Raw genomic sequence first — 22366 nt, 5'->3', positions numbered from 1 at the left:
CCATCCCCAGGACTTCCATTTACATCTCACTGGCCAGTACTCTGCCACACTCTAGCTGCCAAGCATACTGCTGAGTAAAAACAAAGTTCTTTTGGCAAGGAAGAAAGAAAAAAATGGCTATTAGATAGGAAGCAACATCTGCCACAGAGGGACAAAAAGTGAATATTTCTCAGTGTAATAATAATAATTACACAGCCGATTGCTAGAATACAGTTCATTTCCAAACCCTGTGTAGTTCCAAAGGCATGTAAGGCAGGTGCTCCCTTCAGAAAGCAGTTAAGCAGCCTACTTTTCTAAAGGAGAACTAGGAAAAAGTAGCACTAATGTTTACAAAAGGAAACAGTAATTGCAATCATGCAGTAATGCTATACTACCACTTATTCACAGTAGTGATGGCATTTGGGGTACCTGCGGGACTCATTATGACCAAGGGACCCAGGTGTGCCTGAATCTCGACCCAGACCTCAGCCGAGGGAGATGCCTGCACCAGTAATGGCAAATGGAAGCAAATACCACCATGTTGTCAGCTGGGCTCCTGGCAGAGAACTCTAAGCTGGCCAGGGCGACATGGAAGATCCCTTTTTTTTAAGCTGATAAGCTTAAGTAGCTTCAGACCAAATCAGGCTGACCCAACATACCTGCCAGCATGGAGGGTGAGGTGCGGAGAAAGGGCCAGAGCACATTTACCCTGACACTTAGTGCCACGCTGGCCTAGGTGCTAGCTTAGAAGAGATGCTGTGATCTGTCTCCCACACAGGAGTGTTCTAGAGCTGTGTCTAATACGGTATCTGCTAGCCACCTGTGGCTATTTAATTAAAGTTGAACAAAACTTAAAATTTAGTTCCTCACACTATCCATATTTCACGTGCTCAAGAGCTTCCTGTGGCTCATGGCTACTGTATTGGAGAACACAGTCAGGACACTGCCAGTCACAAAAAGTTCTACTGGATGGCGCTGATAGCCTTTACCACTTCAGTGCACAAAGGGGAGAGACAGAGGAGAAACAGCAAGTTCACCACTCCGATGGCAGAGGAAGAGAGGAGACAGCAAGACCCACCCGTTTGCTGCCATTTACTGTGCTGTGAACTCCAGCTCCCCGGTGTGGCCCATGTAATGCTACACTGGTCAATCCTGATTCCTCTTCCCCCTTCCTGAGCTGGAGTCGGGCTGATGGTGAGCTTGCAGGGATTTCTAGTCTCGGAGTCTGACTGTGAAGAAGTAGGTGTGTTACACGTCCCTGGTTTTCCAAATACGCCTGCTCTCTGCTATCCATCTTACAGGGAAAGGAAAGCGTTTTTAAATGACGTGATTCTTCCTCACAGGAGACCCGATACATCCGAGACAGAAGAGGCCACAACCCCGTGTCCATTCTGCGAGTTTCTTCTCCCAGAGTGTGAACTCCTCTGTCCTGAATGTAAAAATAACATCCCATATTGCATTGCAACAGTAAGTTTCCTTATAATAATTTTCATTTCTTTGCGTATATATAAATATAACCCATTTGAATACTTGATGTGTGTCAACATTTTCTTCACTTCTGAAATAGTTTTATCTCTTAAATTTCCTGCAACATTTAGCATATGATTTCAGGGTCAACAATGTTGAAAGTTATATTCAAAGCATATAATAATCTAAGTGGATACCGAGAAGATGCTGTGGGGCAGAATAGCGCACGCTTGGGGATCAGACGGTCCTGGGCTTAAATCCTTTTTCTGTCACTTACTGGCTGTATAACCTGGTGCAATTTGCTTTACCTTGCTAGGTCCACCCGTAACAACCCCTGTCTATTGAGATAAACTTCAGGTTGAGAGAACATGTATGAAGCCTTAGTACAATAAATACCTGGCATGCTGTAGCACTTAATAAGTGCCAGGTTTTATTGAGAATTTTAATGTTAAGACTTATTATTAAGAAACTTTAAAATATATTATTTGTTAATCACTAGACAAATTTAAGCTTTATTTTAAAGGAAAATAAGTTTAGGTACATAACGATTTCACAAAATTGAAGGCTATTCTTTTATGCATGAATCGGAAAAGGAAAATCTGGCTTTAGTCTTTTGGATGCCCTCTCTTGCTCGTCAGTTTTGCCCACCTATGTGAACTATCAATAATTTCCTAAGTTAGAGGTCTGGCTTCTAACTGTAATCCAATGATAATAATTGAATAATGGTGGGAGTTCTTAAAATAAAGATGAATTTTACTCTTTAAATGTACTGTTTCTAGGGTCGACATATGTTGAAGGATGATTGGACAGTGTGTCCACACTGCGACTTCCCTGCTCTGTACTCAGAATTTAAGATGTAAGTGTGCGTCGCTTCACTAGGTCACACAGATTTGTCCAAAAATAGACCTTTTATTCAGCCACTCTTTTATTCTGAAATCGCCTTTCTGTTCGTGTTCCTAAACATCTCTAAAGACCAAACTGTCTTCTTGGAAGAACCTTCTGTGACCTTTGAGAACAGTATCCTGAAAGGGGATCTTGCATGAGACTGAATATTCCTAATTCTTACACTGCATGACGAACATGTATTAAGAGGTGTAGACAGGAATATTGCTTTTCACATTAGAACAACCCAAAGGTAAAGGAATATTATATATTTAATCTACTCTGTCTTTCCCTCCCCAAACAGCATGCTGAACACTGAAAGCACATGTCCTATGTGCTCAGAACGATTAAACTTGGCTCAGCTGAAGAAAATCTCAGACTGTACCCAGTACCTGCGAACAGAGGTGGAGCAGTGAGTGGCACGAGCAGGTAAGTGCCAGACTGCCCACTCACCTTCCCAGGGCACGAGAGGCCACACAGTACACACAGCTTTACCGTTTGTACTCACACTGCCTCCTTCTTCTGCATCATGTAACTTGTCAGATTTGAACAAATCTAACAACAAAGCTTTGATGTATTTTTTTAAAAAGTGCTAAAATGCAGGTTGTACATTCTCTGTAGTGACAGATTATTTGGCCAAGCAGCATCATGGCTTCCAACTAGAACATATTTTATCAATTCACATGGGCTTCTTTTTAATCAGTCTGTTAAAAGTAGAGCCAGCTAATAACAATGGAGTTAAGTTCTATAATTCAGGAGGATACACTCTAAAAAATTTTGGCTTCCAGAGATTTGAAAGATCCCCATTTCTTTTCGTTTCCAATTCTCATTTTTGTGGCATGGAAGCTGCACATACACCTTCCACTCTGGTTCCATTGGCAAGAAGTTACTCATATGGCCACAAATGCTGCAAAGGGGGGGCAGGGAAATGTATTATCTAGTTGGCAAGCCAAAATCTCTGCCAAAACTCAGGAGATTCTTTAGCAAAAGGAAGAAGTGAGATTAGTTCTTGACACATCTTAACTTAACCTGGTTAAAATGGAGCTCTAGGTTTTCCCACACCACCTGCTCTGTCTTGCCTCTCTAACAGCTCCATCCAACCAGTTGGTCAGAATGGAAACCTAGACATTATTTGTGATTCACCTTATTGTCACCCCATCACCCAGTCTGTGGGAAAGTTCCCTTAGTCTGCCTCCAGTGTATCTGGTTCCCTTCCAAAACCCTCCTGGGGCTTTTTATTGCACTTACCAAAACAGTGAGCCTGCAAGACTCTATATGAGCTGGCCCCAGCGGCCGCCTCTGCTCACTAATGCTGCAGCACCACTGGCCTTTTTGCTGGTCCTTGGACACTCCAAACTGCTTTCCACGGCACCTGCACTAACTTACATTCCATTCGAGGGTTCCAGCTTCCCCACATCCTCACCAACAGTTGTCAGTGTCTGCCTTTTTGGCTACAGTCCTCCTAGTAGGTGTGAACTGGTATCTCGTTGTGGTTTGCATTTGCATTTCCCTAATGACTAATGATGTAGAGCATCTTTTCATGTGCTTGTTGGCCATTTGCTGTATATCTTCTTTAGAGAACTGTCTGTTGAAGTCCTTTGCCCATTTTTTAACTGGGTAATTTATCTTTTTATTGTCGAGTTATCAGAATTCTTTATATATTCTAGATACAACTCCTTTATCAGATATATGATTTGCAAATACCTTCTCCTATTCTGTAGTATTTTTTTGCTTTCTCAATAGTATCCTTTGCTGTACAAAAGTTTTTATTTTGATGAAGTCCAAATTATTTATTTTTCTCCTTGGTTGCTTGTGCTTTTGGTGTCATATCTAAGAAACCATTGTCTAATCCAAGGTCACAAAAATTTATTCCTATGTTTCTAAGAGTTTTATAGTTGTTGCTCTTATAGTTATGTCTTTGATCCATTTAATTTTTGTGTATCACATGAGGTGGGGCCCTAACTTCCTTCTTTTGCATGTCGCTATCTAGATGTCCCAGCACCATTTGTTGAAAAGACTCTTCTTTCCCCTCTTCTTCCGGGGCTGTTGGCTTTTTATTATTGATTTGTAAAAGTTCTTTATATATATATTCTAGATACAAGTTTTTGTCAGATATATTTTGCACTTTGTGGCTTCCCGATTCTTTTTCTTTTTTTTTTTTTTTTTTTTTTTCTTTTTTTTCCTTTTTCTCCCCAAAGCCCCCAGGTACATAGTTGTATATTCTTCGTTGTGGGTCCTTCTAGTTGTGGCACGTGGGACGCTGCCTCAGCGTGGTTTGATGAGCAGTGCCATGTCCGCGCCCAGGATTCGAACCAACGAAACACTGGGCCGCCTGCAGCGGAGCGCGCGAACTTAACCACTCGGCCACGGGGCCAGCCCCCCGATTCTTTTTCTTAATGGTGTCTTTTGATGAGCAGAATTTGATTCTGATGAATTTATCAAAAATTTATCAATTTTTTTATTTTATACTTATGACTTTCTGTGTCCTGTCTAAAAAACTATTGCCTACTCACAAGTCAGGAACATACTCTCCTATGTTTTCTTCTAGAAACTCTAGGTCTGTGATCCATCTCGAAATTATTTTTATTTACAGTGTGAGGCAGGGGTTGAGATTTTTTCTTCCCCTCAAGTGGATATCCAGTCTTTCAACACCATTTGTTGAAAAGTTGTTCCTTTCTCCATTGAACTGTTTGGGTGCGTTTGTTGAAAATCAATTGAGTTTTAAGTATGGGTCTATTTCTGGACCCTCTCTTCTCTTCCATTCATGTGTTTGGCCCCTATTTGAATACCACACTGTCTTGATAACTGTGACTTTATCGTATATCTTAAAGTCACGTATTGTGGCTCCTCCAACTCTGTCATTTTCTCCAAGATTATTTTGGCTAATATTAACCCTGTCCATCTATGAAATTTTAGAGTCAGCTTGTCAAATTCTATTTTAAAAGCTTACTGAAATTATGATTGTGATGTGTATATTTTTCTGATGCTGTGTAACTATCACAAATTTAGCATCTTAAAACAATACACATTTCTCACAATTTTTTATTGAGATTTAATTGATGTATAACATTGTATTAGTTTTACATGTACAACATGATGATTTGTGATGTATGTATATATCGTGAAATGATTACCACAATAAGTTTAGTTAACATCCATCACCACAGTTACAAATATTTTTAATAAAAACTTTTAAGATCTACTATCTTAGCAACTTTCAAATATGCAATATAGTATTGTTAACTACAGTCCCCATGCTGTATATTACATCTCCAGTACTTATTTATAACTGCAAGTTTGTACCTTTTGACTACCTTCACCCATTCTGCCCCCTCCTCGCTCCAAGCCTCTAGCAACCACCAAACTTCTCTGAATCTATGAGTTCAAGGTTTTTTTTAGATTTCACATATAAGTGAGATAATACAGTATTTGTCTTTGACTTATTTCACTTAGGATAATGCCCTCAAGGTCCATCCACTTTGTCACAAATGATAGGATTTCCACCTTTTTTATGGCTGAATAATATTCTATTGTGCACATATATCTATATGTGTGTATGTATATATATGTGTGCCACATATTCTTTATCCAGTGTCAGTGGACACTTAGCTTGTTTCCTAGTCTTGGCAATTATAAATAATACTGCAGTGAACATGGGGGTGTGGCTATCTTTTCAAGATAGTGATTTCATTTCCCTCAGATAAATACCCAGAAGTGGGATTGCTGGATCATATGGTAGTTCTATTTTCAATTTTTTGAGGAGCCTCCATACTGTTTCCCATAGTGGTTGTACCAGTTTACATTCCCAACAACAATGCACAATTTTCTCCACATCCTCACCAACACTTATTTCTTGTCTTTTTGATGATAGGCATTCTAACATGTGAGGTGATATCTCATTGTGGTTTTGATTTGCATTTCCCCAATGAGTGATGATGTTGAGCATCTTTTCATTTACCTGTTGGCCATCTGTATGTCTTCTTTGGAAAAACGTGTATTCAGATCTTCTGCCTACTTTTTAATTGGATTGTTTTTTTGCTATTGAGTTATATGAGTTCTTTATGTATTTTGGATATTAGCCTATTATCAGCTACATGATTTGCGAATATTTCCTCTCATTCAGTAGGCTGACTTTTGGTTTTGTTGATGGTTTCCTTTGCTGTGCAGAAGCTTCTTAGTTTGATGTAGTTCCACTTGTTTATTTTTGCATTTATTGCTTTTGCTTTTGGTGTGAGATACAAAAATTCATTGCCAAGACCTATGTCAAGCAGCTTACCCCCATGTTTTCTTCTAGGAGTTTCATGGTTTCAGGTCTTACATTCAAGTCTTTAATCCATTTTGAGTTAATTTTTGTGTATGCTGTAAGATAGTGGTCCAGTTTCATTCTTGTGCATGTGGCTGTCGAGTTTTCCTAACACTATTTATTGCAGTGACTGTCCTTTCCCCATTGTATATTCTTGGTTCCTTTGTCATAAGTTAATTGACCATACATGTGTGGGTTTATTTCTAGGTTCTCTTCTATTCGATTGATCTATGTGTCATGTTTTTATGCAAATACCATACTGTTTTAATTACTATAGCTTTATGGTATAGTTTGAAAACAGGGAGTATGATGCCTCCAGCTTTTTTTTTTCCTTTCTCAAGATTGCTTTGGCTATTTAGTGTTTTCTGTGGTTCTATACAGACTTTAGGATTATTCCATTTCTGTGAAAAATGCCTTTGGAATTTTGATAGGCACTGCACTGAATCTGTGGATTGCTTTAGATAGTATGGACACTTTAACAATATTGATTCTTCTAGTCCACGGGCACAAAATATCTTTCCATTTATTGTTGTTGTCTTCAGTTCTTTCCTTAATGTCTTGTAGTTTTCAATATACAGGTATTTGACCTCTTTGGTTAAATTTACTCCAAAGTATTTTATTCTTTTTGATGCAATTGTAAATGGGACTGTTTTCTTAATTTCTCTGATAGTTTGTTATTAGTGTATAGAAACGCAACAGATTTTTGTATATTCATTTTGTATCCTGGAGCTTTACTAAATTTGCTTATTAGTTCTACCAGTTTCTTGATAGTCTTTAGGGTTTTCTATATATAACGTCATGTCATCTGCAAATAGTGAGTTTTACTTCTTCCTTTCCAAATTGGATGCCTTTTCTTTCTTTTTCTTGCCTAAATGCTCTGGCTAGAACTTCCAGTACAACGTTGAATAAAAGTGAAAGAGAGGGCATTCTTGTCTTCTTCCTGATCTTAGAGAAAAAGCTTTCAGCTTTTCACCATTGAGTATGATAGCTGTGAGCTTGCCATATGTGGCCTTTATTACATTGAAGTACATTCCCTTTACACCTACTTTGGTGAAAGTTTTTATCATGAATGGATGTTGAATTTTGTTAAATGCTTTTTCTGTTATCTATTGAGATGATCATATGAATTTTATCCTTCATTTTGTGAGTGTCATATATCACATTCATTTGTGGAGGGTGAACTATCCCTGCATCCCTGGAATAAATCCCACTTGAGCTTGGTGTATGTATTTATGTATTTATATGTATTATAATGTATTGTTGAATTAGGCATGCTAATATTTTGTTGAGGATATTTGCATGCATATTCATCAGGGATATTGGCTTATAATTTTCTAATTTTCTTTCTTATAGTGTCCTTGTCTAGTTTTGGTATCAGAGTAATGCTGGCCTCGTAAAATGAGTTTGGAAGTGTTCTCTAATCTTGTTTTTTTGGAAGAGTTTGAGAAGGACTGGCATTCTTCTTTAAATGGTAGAATTCACCAGTGAAGCCATCTAGTCCTGGACTTTTGTCAGGAGGTTTTTGATTACTGATTCAGTCTCTTTACTAGTAATTGGTCTGTTCAGATTTTTTATTTCTTCATGATTCAGTCTTGGTAGGTTGTATGTTTCTAGGAATTTATCCATTTGTTCTAGGTTGTCCAACCTGTTGGTGTATAGTTCATAGTAGTCTCTTATGATCCTTTGTATTTCTGTGGTACCAGTTGTAACATCTCTTTTTCATTTCTGATTTGGAGTCTTCTCTTTTTCTTGGTGAAACTAGCTAAAGGTTTGTCTATTTTGTTTTATCTTTTGAAAAAACCAGCTCTCGGTTTCATTGATCTTATCTATTGTCTTTGTAGTCTCTTTCATCGACTTCTGCTCTGATCTTTTTTTCTTTCTTTCCTTATGCTAACTTTGGGTTAGGTCTTTCTTCTTTTTCTAGTTCTTTGAGATCTTTCTTGTTTCTTAATGTAGGTGCTTATCACCATGAGCTTCCCTCTTGGAACTGCTTTTGCTGCATCTCATAAAGTTTTGGTACATTGTATTTTCATTTTATTTGTCTCAAGGTATTTTTTAATTTGTCTTTTGATCTCCTCTTTGACCCATTGGTTGTTCAGTAGCATGTTGTTGAATTTCCACATATTTGTGAATCTTCCAGTTTTCTTCTTATAATTGCCTTCTAGTTTCATACCATTGTGGTCAGAAAAAGATGCCTCATATGATTTCAGTCTTCTTAAATTTATTAAGGCTTGTTTTGTGGCCTAACCTATGATCTATCCTGGAGAATGTTCCATGGGCACTTGAGAAGAATCAGTATTCTGCCACTTTTGGATAGAATGTTCTATAAACGTCTGTTAAGTCCATCTGGTCTAACATGTCATTTAAGTCCAATGTTTCCTTATTTTTCTGTCTGGATAATCTATCCATTGATCAAAGTGGGTTACTGAAGTCCCCTACCATTATGGTATTGCTGTTTCTCCTTTTAGGTCTGTTAATATTTGCTTTACATATTTAGGTGATCCTATGATGGGTGCATATTTATAAATGTTTTATCCTCTTGTGGACTGACCCTTTTATCATTATATAATGACCTTTGTCTCTCATTATAGTCTTTGTTGATGTTTTCTGTTATCTACTATAGGTTTTTGCTTTGTGGATACCATGAGGCTTACATAAAACATCTTATAAGTCTATTTTAAGTTGAGAAGAACTTAAGTTCCAACATATTCTAAAGCTCTATGGTTTTAGTCTCCCCCTCCCATGTTTTATGTTTTTGATGTTACAGTTTACATCTTTTTATCTTATATATTCATTAATAAATTATTGTATAGTTTTTACTTTTGTCTTTTAACTTTCATACTAGATTTATAAGTGATTAACCCACCACCATTATGACATTACATTATTCTCAATTTAACCACATATTTGCCTTTCCCATTGAGATTAGACTCTCATATGTTATTAATTTATGCCCTTTGGTTTCAGCTTAAAGAAGTCCCTTTAACATTTTTTTTTTTTTTTTTTGGCAGAAGATTAGCCCTCAGCTAACATCTGCTGCCAATCCTCCTCTTTTTGCTGAGGAAGACTGGCCCTGAGCTAACATCCATGCCCATCTTCCTCTACTTTATATATGGGACGCCTACCACAGCATGGCTTGCCAAGTGGTGCCATGTCCACACCTGGGATCTGAACCAGTGAACCCTGGGCCACCGAAGCGGAATGTGCAAACTTAACCGCTGTGCCACCGGGCCAGCCCCCCCTTAAATCTTGTAAGGCCAGTTTGGTGGTGATGAACTCCTTTAGCCTTCCTTGTCTAGAATACACTTTCTCTCTCCTTCAATTCTAAAGGACAGCTTTGCAGTTTTTCTCTTTCAGCACTTTTCTGAGTATATCATGTCACTCTTCTGGCCTGCAAAGTTTTTGCTGAAAAATCTGCTGATAGTCTTGAGGGTTCCTTTGTATGTAACAAGTTGTTTTTCTTTCACTGCTTTTAAGATTCTCTCCTTGTCTTTAACTTTTGGCAACTTAATTATAATGTGCCTTGGTGTGGGTATCTTTGGATTCTTCGTATTTGGAACTCTCTAGGCGTCCTGGATCTGGATGTCTGTTTCTTTCACCCAGTTAGGGAAGTTTTCAGCCATTATTTCTTCAAATTAGTTTTCTGCCCCTCTCTCTCTTCTCCTTCGGGACCCCTATAATGCAAATATTGGTCATTTTTTATTTTTGCAGCTCTGATTGGATGGGTTCCACTGCCCTGTCTTCAAGTTTATTGATCCTTTCTTCTGCTTCATCTAATCTGCTATTGAACCCCTCTATTGTGTTTTTTCAGTTCAGCCATTGTATTCTTCAACTTTATGATTTCTGTTGAGTACTTTCTTATATTTTGTGTCTCTTTGTTGAAATTCTCACTTTGTTCATGCATTGTTCTCCTACCTAGTTTATGACCATTACTTTGAACTCTTTATTGGGTAAATCACTTATCTCCATTTCATCAAGGTCTTTTTCTGAAGTTTTTATCTTGTTCTTTCATTTGGAACATATTCCTCTGTCTCTTCATTTTCCTTGACTCTGTGTTGGTTTCTATGCATTAGATAAAACAGCCATCTTTCCCAGTCTTGGAGTGGTCTCATGTAGTAAGTGAGCCTTATCATTCAACCCAGCCCTAGCTCTTGGTTGTCTCTCAAACCTATGTCTGAGCAGCCTTCTTTGTTCTTAGTGGCTCCCAGTATTTGAGGGTATGCCAAGATCTGTCAGGGTCCCAAATGGGAGGATCTCAGTCAGCACCTAGATGCAGGCTGATTGGAACCTGGACCCTTAGGCCACAGCTATTAAGATAAGTGAAAAGGACTCTTTCATGGGAAGACTGGGCGTTTCTGTCTGCTGCCTCTGTGTTGAGCCCTGGAGGGATGGCTGGTTAAGAACTGTTTCTCTGTTACAATCCAGGGGGACCTAGGAAAGCAAGCCCCACTGACCACCAGAATCAGGCAGTTAAGGGGTGTCCTCTGGGGGGCAGCTGCAAAAATCAAAGCGCCTAACTTCTGCACAAGCCCCTTTCTGGGAGATACCAGAGATCTTGGTTGAGGCAGAGGAAGAGTATAAAGGTGGCATCTGCTAGTCTCCAGTGTCTAGAAAGTACTGCAGTTGGCCCTTAGATGTGTGTTAAATTAGAAATCGGCCCCTCAGGCCAAAGCTTGTAACTTTAAGATAAGCAAATAGGCCTTTCATGGACAGACTAGGTGCATTTCAGTCTGCCCTGTGTGTGCAGGGCCCTGGGATATTAGCCACAGTGGGTCTATATGATCCCATTTAGAACTATTTCTTAATTCACTATATCCTTGTAGGTCTTGTGGTTACAAGGTCCGTTGGCTTTCAAAGCTAGATGTTTTGGGAGCCCATCTCTCAGGTGGAAATCTTAAAAGTCAGGACACCAGATGTGAGGCCCAAACCCTTCATTCCTCAAGAAGCTTGGAGTTGTGAGTTCCCTCCCAGTGGTGTGTTGCCATGCTGGGAATGGGGTTCATGACAAGACTATATCTCAGCCTATTCTACCCATTTTGATGTGGGTTTTTTCTCACTCACCTGATATGTAGGAGTCACTCAGCTAGTCTCTGGATTTTTCAGGGGGAATTGTTCTGTAGGTAGCTGTCGATTCACTATATCCATGAGAGGAGTAGTTCAGGAGCTTCCTACGTTGCCAGCTTGAACCAGAACGATCTCACAGTTTCTGTGGGTCAGCAGTATAGGCATCACTTAGTTGGGTCTTCTGTTCAGAGTCTCACAAGGCTGCAGTTGGTTGGAGGTGCAATCTCATTTGAGGCTCAAAGTCTTCACCCAGCCTCTCTGATTGTTGCTGGAATTCTACTTTTTATGGTCAGAGGACTGAAGCCCTAAGGTCCTAGAGGCAGCCCTCACCTCAGCTTCCTGGCAAATGGTGCTCCCTACTACATGGAACTGTGCTTCTTCAAGTCCATCATAAAAGAGTCTCCTCCAAGCCTGCAATGTTGAAGGACTTGCATGGAGTTTATATGTAGATTTTGAGGCAATCCCCTTTCGAGGATATTCTCCCTCATATTTCAGTAGCTCTGGCAGCCATAAACTCTATTCTCTGACTCCTCAAGCTGGTAAGACTATGACTTCACTGTCATAATTCTAGTCATCCTGTGCCCCATGGACTTGCCCTCAGGTGAAAAGCCAGATAAAAATGTTACCCAGTGGAGTTCTCTTCTTTCAAGAGTTGACACTTCTCCAATTTCTGCCTGCTCCCAAATGCCTTTGAACAGTTAGATAGAAACTCAGGACAAAATATGATATTATTTGTTGGAGGATTAACTTACAACTGTGCCATTTCCAAAAGTAGAACCTTGCCTGTGTTTTTATTAATCCTACATAGACTCTCCCCAAACACTATCCCTGCGTCAAAGTAGAGCCTTAGACCATGGCATCATAGCTACCTGCAGATATACCTCAGTGAGCTGTGATTATGTACCACCTGCTGAAAAAGTCACTATAAGTATCTTATTATATAATGAATATTGGTTGAAGCTTTGGCTCACTAACTCCTTTTAGACAAGAACTCTTAGTTTCAGGAAAATTTTTTCTCTACAGATTGCTGAGCACTTACCTTGTATTTTCTCATTCTTCCCAGTAAGATGACTATTATCATCCTCACTTTATAATACAGGTTCAACAGCTTGCCCGCACAATTTTAGTCAGTTGCAAGGCCAAGACTGAAACTCAGTACTCACTACAGACTAAAGATTTCTAACTTGAATGTAGTGATCCTGCTCCACATCTAGAGATGAGCAAAAAATTCTTTAGTATGCTTGGTTTTATTACTATATGCCAGTCGTTACTTGAAACCTTTCTAAAGGCACATGGGGATTTTTGTTCTTTCTAGGTATGACGTTCCTGAAAAGACAGCATTTTTCCACAGGAGGCTGTGTTTCTACCCCTGGTGGATTTAAAGATGGTCTTTCCTGGATACAGAAAAAAAAACAAAGGTGACCTCTCCAGGTCACCATTTTCAACTTCTGTAGAGTGGCAAAATGGTGACATGTGACATATAACATTGCTGTTTATTATACTTTGTATATTTCCTCTTCAAAGTCTTACATCTTATATGCTCTGTACTGTTAATAGTAACATATGACATAATTGTAAATATTCAGCTTTTTGATAACTTTTATATTTTGAATTATCTCCTTTAAAATAAAATGGTTGACTACATATTTGTAATGTTTTCCTGGATTTGGAGACAGAAAAAGAGAGAAAGGACGGTACCTTTGAAGCACATTATGAAGTTTGGGCAGCACAGATGTTAACAGTGTTAAGTTTGAAATAAGAAGTTTATACACATCAAGGCTATTTAAGCAGAATGAGTCCTAGAATAAAAACATCAAAAATCAGTAAAATCGAATATTTAAAAGAATGAGTGAAACTATATGCTTATATCTCCTGAGTCGTTAAACTGCAACTATGGAATTCCTGTCACAAAATTAAATCATTTGACTTCCCCTGAAGATGTACATTATTCAGAACTTCCCCGAGGCGGTTGGAGGCTTCGTTCCCTCATATCACACACACCAGGGTGCATCTCACACACACCCTATTTTTCCTACCTCACTATATACGTCCTTGCCACCCAAGGCCAATGTCACCAAAGTTTGAGCATCTGACAGAAATGAGTTGTACAGCCTAACTTTGAATGTATCAGATGATATAATTTTACAGTACAGCCACCAGCATCCTGGGCATTACAGAAGTACCTACGGTAGAACCCAGAATGCCAGTAATGTTATAGACTCCACAAACATGATACCTCCAGCTTTATGATCTATTCTTCCCTCCCAAAGACTGGCTAGAGAAGAGGCCTGAGACCTTGGCCTTACTAAGTGATACAACCCACCTGTAGTCCCTTTGTTTTTCCATTATCACTAGAGGGATGCTGTAAGTTAAGGAATAAGAGCCATAGGCACTTGGGATCTGTGAGGGTAAGCACATTATATTTTGGGAGTTAAGGGCCTTAGATATTCATTCATGAGCATAATTACACCAGAACTTGTTTAGGAAGATACTTCTCGTCCATTGTTATTAACTTATGAGCCAAATAATGGCACTACAAATAATGGACTGCCAAACTTAACAAGATGAAGGAATAAAGTAGTTTGTCATAGATTACAAAATGGCCATGGATCTCAAAAAAAGCAAGCATGCAGTTTTATGCTGCAAAGATGATGTGTGGCATCTAGTGGCTCCAATAAGGATTTATTAGTCACTCCATTAAAAACATTCAATCCCAACACAGACCATTTAGATTCACATCCAAACTGCAATGGAACTACCAACTCCTATCTACCATTAACCTCAGCCGTACACCTCATGAGGGCTTCAAAGAGGAATCAGACCCATCTTGTCATCCTTATATTTTAAAAAGCATTTTACAATCTCTAACTCTAAAAGTCTTTTATCTTATACACAGATTACGCTAATCATGTGTTTAGAGGATTTATAAATAAAAACAAAGTCATAATGAACAAGTAAAGGACATTATTCCTTGTTCTGGCCGCAAGGAGATTACAGTGCCTTTCCTGGAAGGTACAGAGCAAGCAGGCAGACACAACTTGCATATCCAAAGGCAACAGAAATGGAAGACTATACATCAGAAAGCCATGCTCACCCCACTGGCTAGGTGAGGCGGTCCTCAAGCAAGGGACTCTTCACTGAAGCAAAGTTTCAAGCTGGGCTTTAAGAAAAGAGGGGCATGGCTCAGTAGGCAAAGGCTTAGCGCAATGTTTTATTCCCATAATGAACGATCTCCATGAAGACATTTTTCACATTGGTAAATACACTTTAAATGTCTCAAGAACTTTGTGTCTCACCTCCCAAACAAAACTATCAGTTCCTTAGAGGCAGGGAATAGTATCCTGATTTTACATTCCTTTTAGCACATATCTCACAGAAGTAGCACATACCTCTGAGCATTTACTACCAAGATAAAAAAATAGCTAGACACAGCCTCAGGGCCACTCCACAAGTACAGTTACAGGAATAATCTAAAGTCCCAGTAGGGTCTGTGGAATCCATCACAGGACGGAACGGGACCTCCCAGAAACAAAGTCAACAAAAGCCAGGTTTCATTTTGTCCCAAGCCAGAGAGAGACTAAGAAAGAGTCTGACCTAACCTAGGCCTGATTGGTTTGAACCTGATGAGTTGAGACTCTGGAAGGATAAGAACGTCTGGCAAACCTTTTGCAGCCACCCATACCCTCTAGTAATAACAAAGTAGCCTCTCCTTGAAATTCTGTTCACAGCAGAGATGTGGTCGGCACTCGCAGAGGTAATGAAGTGCGAATCAGAGTTCTGGCTCTTCAACTGCCAAAGTTATGTTTCACACAACTAGTTAGTAAGGAATATTGTTAGCTTTTCTATCCAATCATTTGCAAATTAATAAGGAAAGTAATATACCAACATATTTTACTGTACAAGATGACAATCTTAAGAAGAATTTGTACATATATCATGTGGAACATTTTTATTCCTAATTTATATTTTGCAAGATATTTGACAATATACAAAGAATACCGAGTTCTAGGTGGTGATTGTTTTGTATTATGATTTATTTACAAAATTTCACCACATAATAGTAACTACTTTTTTTAAAAAATCGGCATTGGTCCTATAAATGCCATTAGGATAAATTCTTAAGCCTACAAAAGTCACCTTAGTACCACCGTTCCAAGGCCTATAACTGTTAACTCAAATCTGACTCCAAAGCGCACATGTAGTTTCTAGTTCTGATTATACAGTCATTCTGAAGCACAATCTAATTAGATTGACAGGGGACAGTGGAGGACCCAAGCAGTCCTATCAACCTCTATAAGAGGTGTACATTAGCCTACTGGTTACATCCTTCTAGTGTACCACCGTTTGTTTATAATGGGACCACTAGGCTATCCCATTATGCTAAAACATGGTTCCTTTGGAAAAAACAAGGCATTCTCTAGACCAGCTAGACTGGTCAGCATAGTGAGTAAAAAGTGGCTGTCAGTAGCGGAAAACAGTTTCATTTCTTTGAACTTTTTCCTTTTCCTTTTCTGGACTCCTTATCTCTTTCTGATTTTGAAGGATTTGAAGATTTTGGCTTTTTCTGTTGGGAAGGAAAGATGTACAAGATAGTTAATAGCTGTGTCTATGAGTAAATGAAATAAGTTCATCTCTACAATAAATCTTCACCTGCAACTTACTATTATTTAATAAATAAGAAAGGCTGCAAACATCTGGATCCTGAACTACTGCCACCCCTGATGAGCTTACTTTCAAGCAACAACTGGGCTAGCTGTAGCCTTTAAAAGACAACACTAAAAACTGAGAAGCTATTCAGAATCTAGAACTAAGATATGTTCCCCATGTATGCAGTTTCTTGGATTTAGAACATAGGTATAGTTAAGAAAAACAAAATAAGCAACAGATAATCTACAAATAGGGTTTGTAAGAATTTCCTTCTCTTTCAATTTCAGATTAGAGATTTAAACACACTCAGTTTGAGAAGGGGAGAGAGGGAGACAACCTCTTACATCTACACAAGAGTAGAGAGCGCTACACTGGAGAAGGCCACTATTCCTACCCCTGCACATACAAAACAGAAACGAGGGGCAAGAATGATACACACACACACTAACAACAGACGACAGAAGAGGACACAGACTAGAGTCTTTGCCTGGGCCAATGGTAAACAGTGGGCTGATATCATAAATGATTTTAACCCTTCCTAGCAAAGGATAAGGATGTTTTTGCTCTGAAAAACTTCTACAGACAGTTCAATGCCTATAGCAAAACACAAACAACAAAAAGGAGAAATGGCTTCATTGAAAATCCTTTTCTCATACAACCTTCGAAAACGGAATCAAGAGATAGAGACTTTGAATAGACCAATCACCAGTAAAGAGATCAAAATAGTAATAAAAAACTTCTGAAAAAAACAAAAGTCCAGGGCAAGATGGCTTCACTGGTGAATCCTATCAAACGTTTAAAGAATTAATACCAATCCTTCTTAAACTCTGCCAAAAAATAGAAGAGGAGGGAACAATTTCAAACTCATTTTATGAGGCCAGTATTACTCTGATACCAAAACCAGACAAAGACACTACAAGACGAAAATTACAAGCCAATACCACTGATGAACAAAGATGTAAAAAATCCTCAACAAAATACTAGTAAATTGAATACAACGATATATTAAAAACATCATACACCATGATCAAGTGGGATTTATTCCAGGGATGCAGGGATGGTTCAACATCTGCCAATCAATCAATGTGATATACCATATCAACAAAAAGAATAAAAATTATCGTGTCAATAGATGCAGAGAAAGCATTCGACAAGATACAGCATTCATTTATAATAAAAACTGTGAATAATATGAATATAGGAGGAAAGTACCTCAACATAATAAAAGTCATATTTCACAAACCCACAGCTAATATCATACATAACAGTGAAAAACTGAAAGCTATCCCTTTAAGAACAGGAACCAGACAAGGATGCACACTTTTGCCATTCTTATTTAACATAGTATTAGAAGCCCTAGCCAGAGCAATCAGGTAAGAAAAAGAAATAAAAGGGATCCAAATTGGAAAGGAAGAAGTAAAACTGTCAATATTTGCAGATGACGGGATTTTATATACGGAAAACCCTAAAGAATCCACCAAAAATCTATTAGAAATAATAAATGAATACAGTAAAGTTGCGGAATACAAAATCAACATACAGAAATCAGTTGCATTTCTATACACTAACAACAAAGTAGCACAAAGAGAAATTAAGAATACAATCTCATTTATAATTGCAACAAAAAGAATAAAATACCTAGGAATAAACTTAACCAAAGAGGTGAAAGACTGGTAAACTGAAAACTGTAAAACACAGTTGAAAGAAATCAAAGAACACACAAAGAAATGGGAAGATATTCCATGCTCATGGACTGGAAGATTAACATAGTTATAAAAAGTGTCCATATTTCCTAAAGCAATCAGTAGATTCGATGCAATCCCTATTAAAATCCCAACAACATTTTTCATGAAATAGAACAAAGAATCCTAAAATTTATATGGAACAACAAAAGATCCCAATAGCCAATGGAATCCTGAGAAAAAAGAACAAAGCTGGAGGTATCACACTTCCTGATTCAAAATATGCTACAAAGCTGTATTAATCAAGACAGCATGGTACTGGCACAAAAACAGCCATACAGATCAATGGAACAGAATCAAGAGCCCAGAAATAAACTCTCACATCTATGAACAGGTAATTTTCGACAAGGAAGCCAAGAACATACAATGGAGAAAGGAGTCTCTTCAATAAATGGTGCTGGGAAAACTGGACAGCCAGATGCAAAAGAATAAAAATAGACCATTATCTTAAACCATATACAAAAATTAACTCAAAATTGATTAAAGACTTGAATATAAGACATGAAAACAAAACTTCTAGAAGAAAACATAGGCAGTATGCTCTAAGACATTGGTCATCTTAGCAGCATCTTTTCAAATACCATGTCTCACCGGGCAAGGGAAACAAAGGAAAAATAAACAAATGGGAGTACATCAAACTAAAAAGCTTCTGCACAGCAAAGGAAACCATCAACAAGAAGAAAAGAAAACCTAACAATTGGGAGAATATATTTACAAACCATATATCTGCTAAGGGGTTAATATCAAAAATATATACAGAACTCATACATCTCAACAACAAAGAAACTACCCAATTGAAAAATGGGCAAAGAATCTGAACATTTTTCCAAAGAAGATATACAGATGGCCAAGAGGCACATGAAAAGATATTTAACATCACTAATTATTAGGGAAATGCAAATAAAAAGTACAATGAGATCACCTCATACTCATCAGAATAACTATAATTAAGAGGACAAGAAATAACAAGTGTGGAGAGGATGCAGAGAAAAGAGAACTCTTCATATACTGCTGGTGGGAATGCAAACTGGTGCAGCCACTATGGAAAACAGTATGGAGATTCCTCAAAAAATTAAGAATGGAACTACCATATGATCCAGCTATTCCACTGCTGGGTATTTATCCAAAGACCATGAAAACAAGAATGCACAAAGATATACACACCCCTATGTTCACTGCGGCATTATTCACAACAGTCAAGACTTGGAAATAACCTAAGTGCCCATCAATGGATGAATGCATAAAGTTGTGGTATATATACACTCAGCTATGTGGTATATACACTACTCAGCTATAAAAAAAGATGAAATCTTGCCATTTGTAACAACATGGATCAACCTTGAGGATATTATGCTAAGCAAAATAAGTAAAAGGAGAAACTCAAATACCGTATGATTTCACTCATAAGCAGAAGATAAAAACAACAACAACAAACAAACACAAAGAGACAGAGATTAAACTGGTGGTTACCAGAGGGGAAGTGGGAAGGGAGGAAGGCAAAAGGGATGATAGGGCATATGTGTACAGAGACAGATGATAATTAGTCTTTGGGTGGTGAACATGATGTAGTCTACACAGAAATCAAAATATAATGATGTACACCTGAAATTTATATAATGTTATAAACCAATGTTACCTCAATAAAAAAATGCTTTTCTTGATTATGCTATTAAAATGTGTGTCTGTGGGTAAAGCACACACCAATGGCCAAATAAATAAAAATAGTACTTTTTCTAATAGAGCATGTGACCATCAATATGATGGCCTATTTTCTTGCTATTTGGCTCTTCCACTATTATAGGAAGCTGACTCTTTATAAAAATGAAATCTATACCTTCTCCACCCTCAACTGTGAAGTACAAAGAAACTCAAAAATATTTTTAGCTTACTCTGCTATTTGCAAACAGGCCTGAGTAATTTCAGATGGCAAGTTATATACAAGAAAAGATAAAACTATTTTGAGGGAGTATCTTAGCTTCTCCTGTCTACAGCTTAAAAGAGTACCTTGATCATAGCATCAGTTTCCATAGAGTCTTGATCTTTCTCATCAGATTGAGAGTCATCTTCATTTAATTCTTCGTTATACTCAGAATCCAGTGCTGGGCCTGTGCTCTGTCTGGACGTCTTTACTGCCTGAAGTGAATACGGAGTAAGGTGGACTTCCTTATTGTAAGCTCTTGTAAAGGCTGCTTTCACCTATAGGAAAGGAATAGAAGGAATTTTTTAAAATCTAAGTGCCAAATAATCCTTTTAAACTCTGTGAGTATAAAGGCTTTGAGAGACCCTAGGAGCCCCGTGAAATTGTTTCCAAAATCTTTACACATATACATGTAAGTGTACATATATGCATTTTTCTTGGACAAGTTGCATATTTTTCATGACATTCTTAATAGAGCCCATGACTCAAAAATATAAGAATCAATATTTTGGGAACCTTAGGCGGACAAAAAAAGTCACTTTAAGTCATCGTTTCTACCTACTCAGTGTTCTCCGCAGTTACATAAGGTGATAAGCAAAGTTAGTGAATCAATAAATCAAAAGAGGCTCACAATAAAGTACAAGTTAAAGTTGGCCTTTAGTTACCACAAAATACATAAATCACCTTTACCACAATAATAGTGGTTACTTCAAAATACTAAGTAACTTGAAAAGCTTTAACCTCAAGCTTCTAAACATAACTGTAGAATTAGTCCCTGAATTCTAACAATGGATGTCTGTCAGAATTTACCCATAACCATTAAGTCAGGTCAAAATTCTAGAGAAGGCAGACCACAGAGAATGACTTCTAAAATGGCATCAATACATAGGCACAAGAGTGAGGTATCAGATATTACACATTCACATTATGTCATTTCTTTTTTTTTTTTTTTTTTAAGGAAGATTAGCCTGAGCTAACTACTGCCAATCCTCCTCTTTTTGCTGAGGAAGACTGGCCCTGAGCTAACATCTGTGCCCATCTTCCTCTACTTTATATGTGAGACGCCTACCACAGCATGGCTTTTGCCAAGCAGTGCCATGTCCGCACCCGGGATCCGAACTGGCGAACCCCAGGCCACCAAGAAGCGGAATGTGCAAACTTAACCACTGCACCACCGGGCCAGCCCCTCACTTTATTTTTTTTTGTGCTCATTAAATAAAGAAAGTAGGGGGATACATTATTATGTAGAAGATTGTCCAACTGGAATAAATACTGAATCCACAGATTAGGCAGCCTAAAAAAGAGAAAAGTATAAAAATTCTCAGCCAGTGAACACTTCCTTCCTTTCCTAATGCATACCACCACCTCACTTTTACTTCCCCAGGTTCATTCACCCACCCTTATAAAGAATATATTTATATTTGTTCCTCAGATTTCACATCTTGCCTTTCCACTCAGCATAAACCAAAGATTAAAATACAAATTATAAAGTCAAATCCAGAAGTCTATTCTTAATATTGTACACAAACAGTATCTTTGGAAAACACAGGCCATAAGAAGCAAAAAGCATCTAAGAAAAATAATTAAACCTTTTGAAAGCAACTAAAACATCTCTAAAGTACTCCTAGTACAAACCTGGTAATCACAAAGTGGTGGAGAACCAAATGGATTACACAATTTACCTTGGGATCCAGCTTGGAGAAGGGACTAGGTTTGCCTCCCCAGCTGCTAATTTCCATGATATTCTCAAAGTCTTCTTTCATCAAATAATATGTGTCCATAAGAGCAACAACATCCTGTACTCCTTCTACCCCTTGTGAGGTCAAGGGCTGTACAAGTGCATCCCTTATATGTGACAGATATTCCATGTTTACAGTCCTTTTGCTGGAGTAAGTTCTTAAACCAAAACAAAAGAGATACACCTGTAGTCAATGGCAAACTACCACAACTCAAGCCATAGTGCGCATATCAACACTGAGTTAATCAGATGGAGTTCAATCCACTTTTAATAATGCTCAGTGGAATGCCCACTCCTTAACAGCTGGTGCAGGGAAAGCCCAGTGCTACACTACCAGGGTAATAGACACATACCAATGTGCTCAAAGGGAATTTTCTACTTACCCAGATAAGTAAATGAAAAACATAAATGTAGATTCTACTTGCATCCTACTCCGAAGGCCCAGGCAACAACAGTGTTTTTATGTGCTCATACTTATTACAGCCAAAGATTACTCATTCCAAGTTCCAAATATTAAAAGCATCAGTAAAAGGCAATGAGACTTCCTACCTCAAGTGCCAATGCCACTTCCTACATCAGAGTCTGTAATACATTTTGGTCTCTGATTATAACATACAAAATTATAT

The 22366-nt window shown here is 38.1% G+C and overlaps 2 protein-coding genes across 6 annotated transcripts in view; one reads left to right on the top strand and one right to left on the bottom strand.

Annotated features, from left to right (window-relative positions):
* WDR19 (WD repeat domain 19) overlaps positions 1-13339 on the top strand; it is a 92223-nt gene extending 78884 nt beyond the window's left edge. For both annotated transcript variants that reach the window (XM_005608822.4, XM_070263981.1), the window contains 4 exons: positions 1323-1446; positions 2226-2302; positions 2633-2757; positions 13011-13339. In XM_005608822.4, coding sequence (XP_005608879.1) covers positions 1323-1446; positions 2226-2302; positions 2633-2744 — 313 coding nt within the window. In that variant the 3' untranslated portion in view covers positions 2745-2757; positions 13011-13339. The remainder of the gene's footprint in view (positions 1-1322; positions 1447-2225; positions 2303-2632; positions 2758-13010) is intronic.
* A 1539-nt stretch (positions 13340-14878) lies between these two features.
* Positions 14879-22366, bottom strand: part of RFC1 (replication factor C subunit 1) — a 79872-nt gene continuing 72384 nt past the window's right edge. For all 4 annotated transcript variants that reach the window (XM_014738631.3, XM_014738632.3, XM_014738634.3 and 1 more), the window contains 3 exons: positions 21685-21898; positions 20089-20280; positions 14879-16259 (listed from right to left, as the gene is read on the bottom strand). In XM_014738631.3, coding sequence (XP_014594117.2) covers positions 16176-16259; positions 20089-20280; positions 21685-21898 — 490 coding nt within the window. In that variant the 3' untranslated portion in view covers positions 14879-16175. The remainder of the gene's footprint in view (positions 16260-20088; positions 20281-21684; positions 21899-22366) is intronic.

The sequence above is a fragment of the Equus caballus genome, chromosome 3 (genome assembly GCF_041296265.1).
Source record: "Equus caballus isolate H_3958 breed thoroughbred chromosome 3, TB-T2T, whole genome shotgun sequence".
Classification (NCBI taxonomy): Eukaryota; Metazoa; Chordata; class Mammalia; order Perissodactyla; family Equidae; genus Equus; species Equus caballus.
Note: the sequence above shows the minus strand (reverse complement) of the source record. Positions and strands in the feature narration are given on the sequence as shown.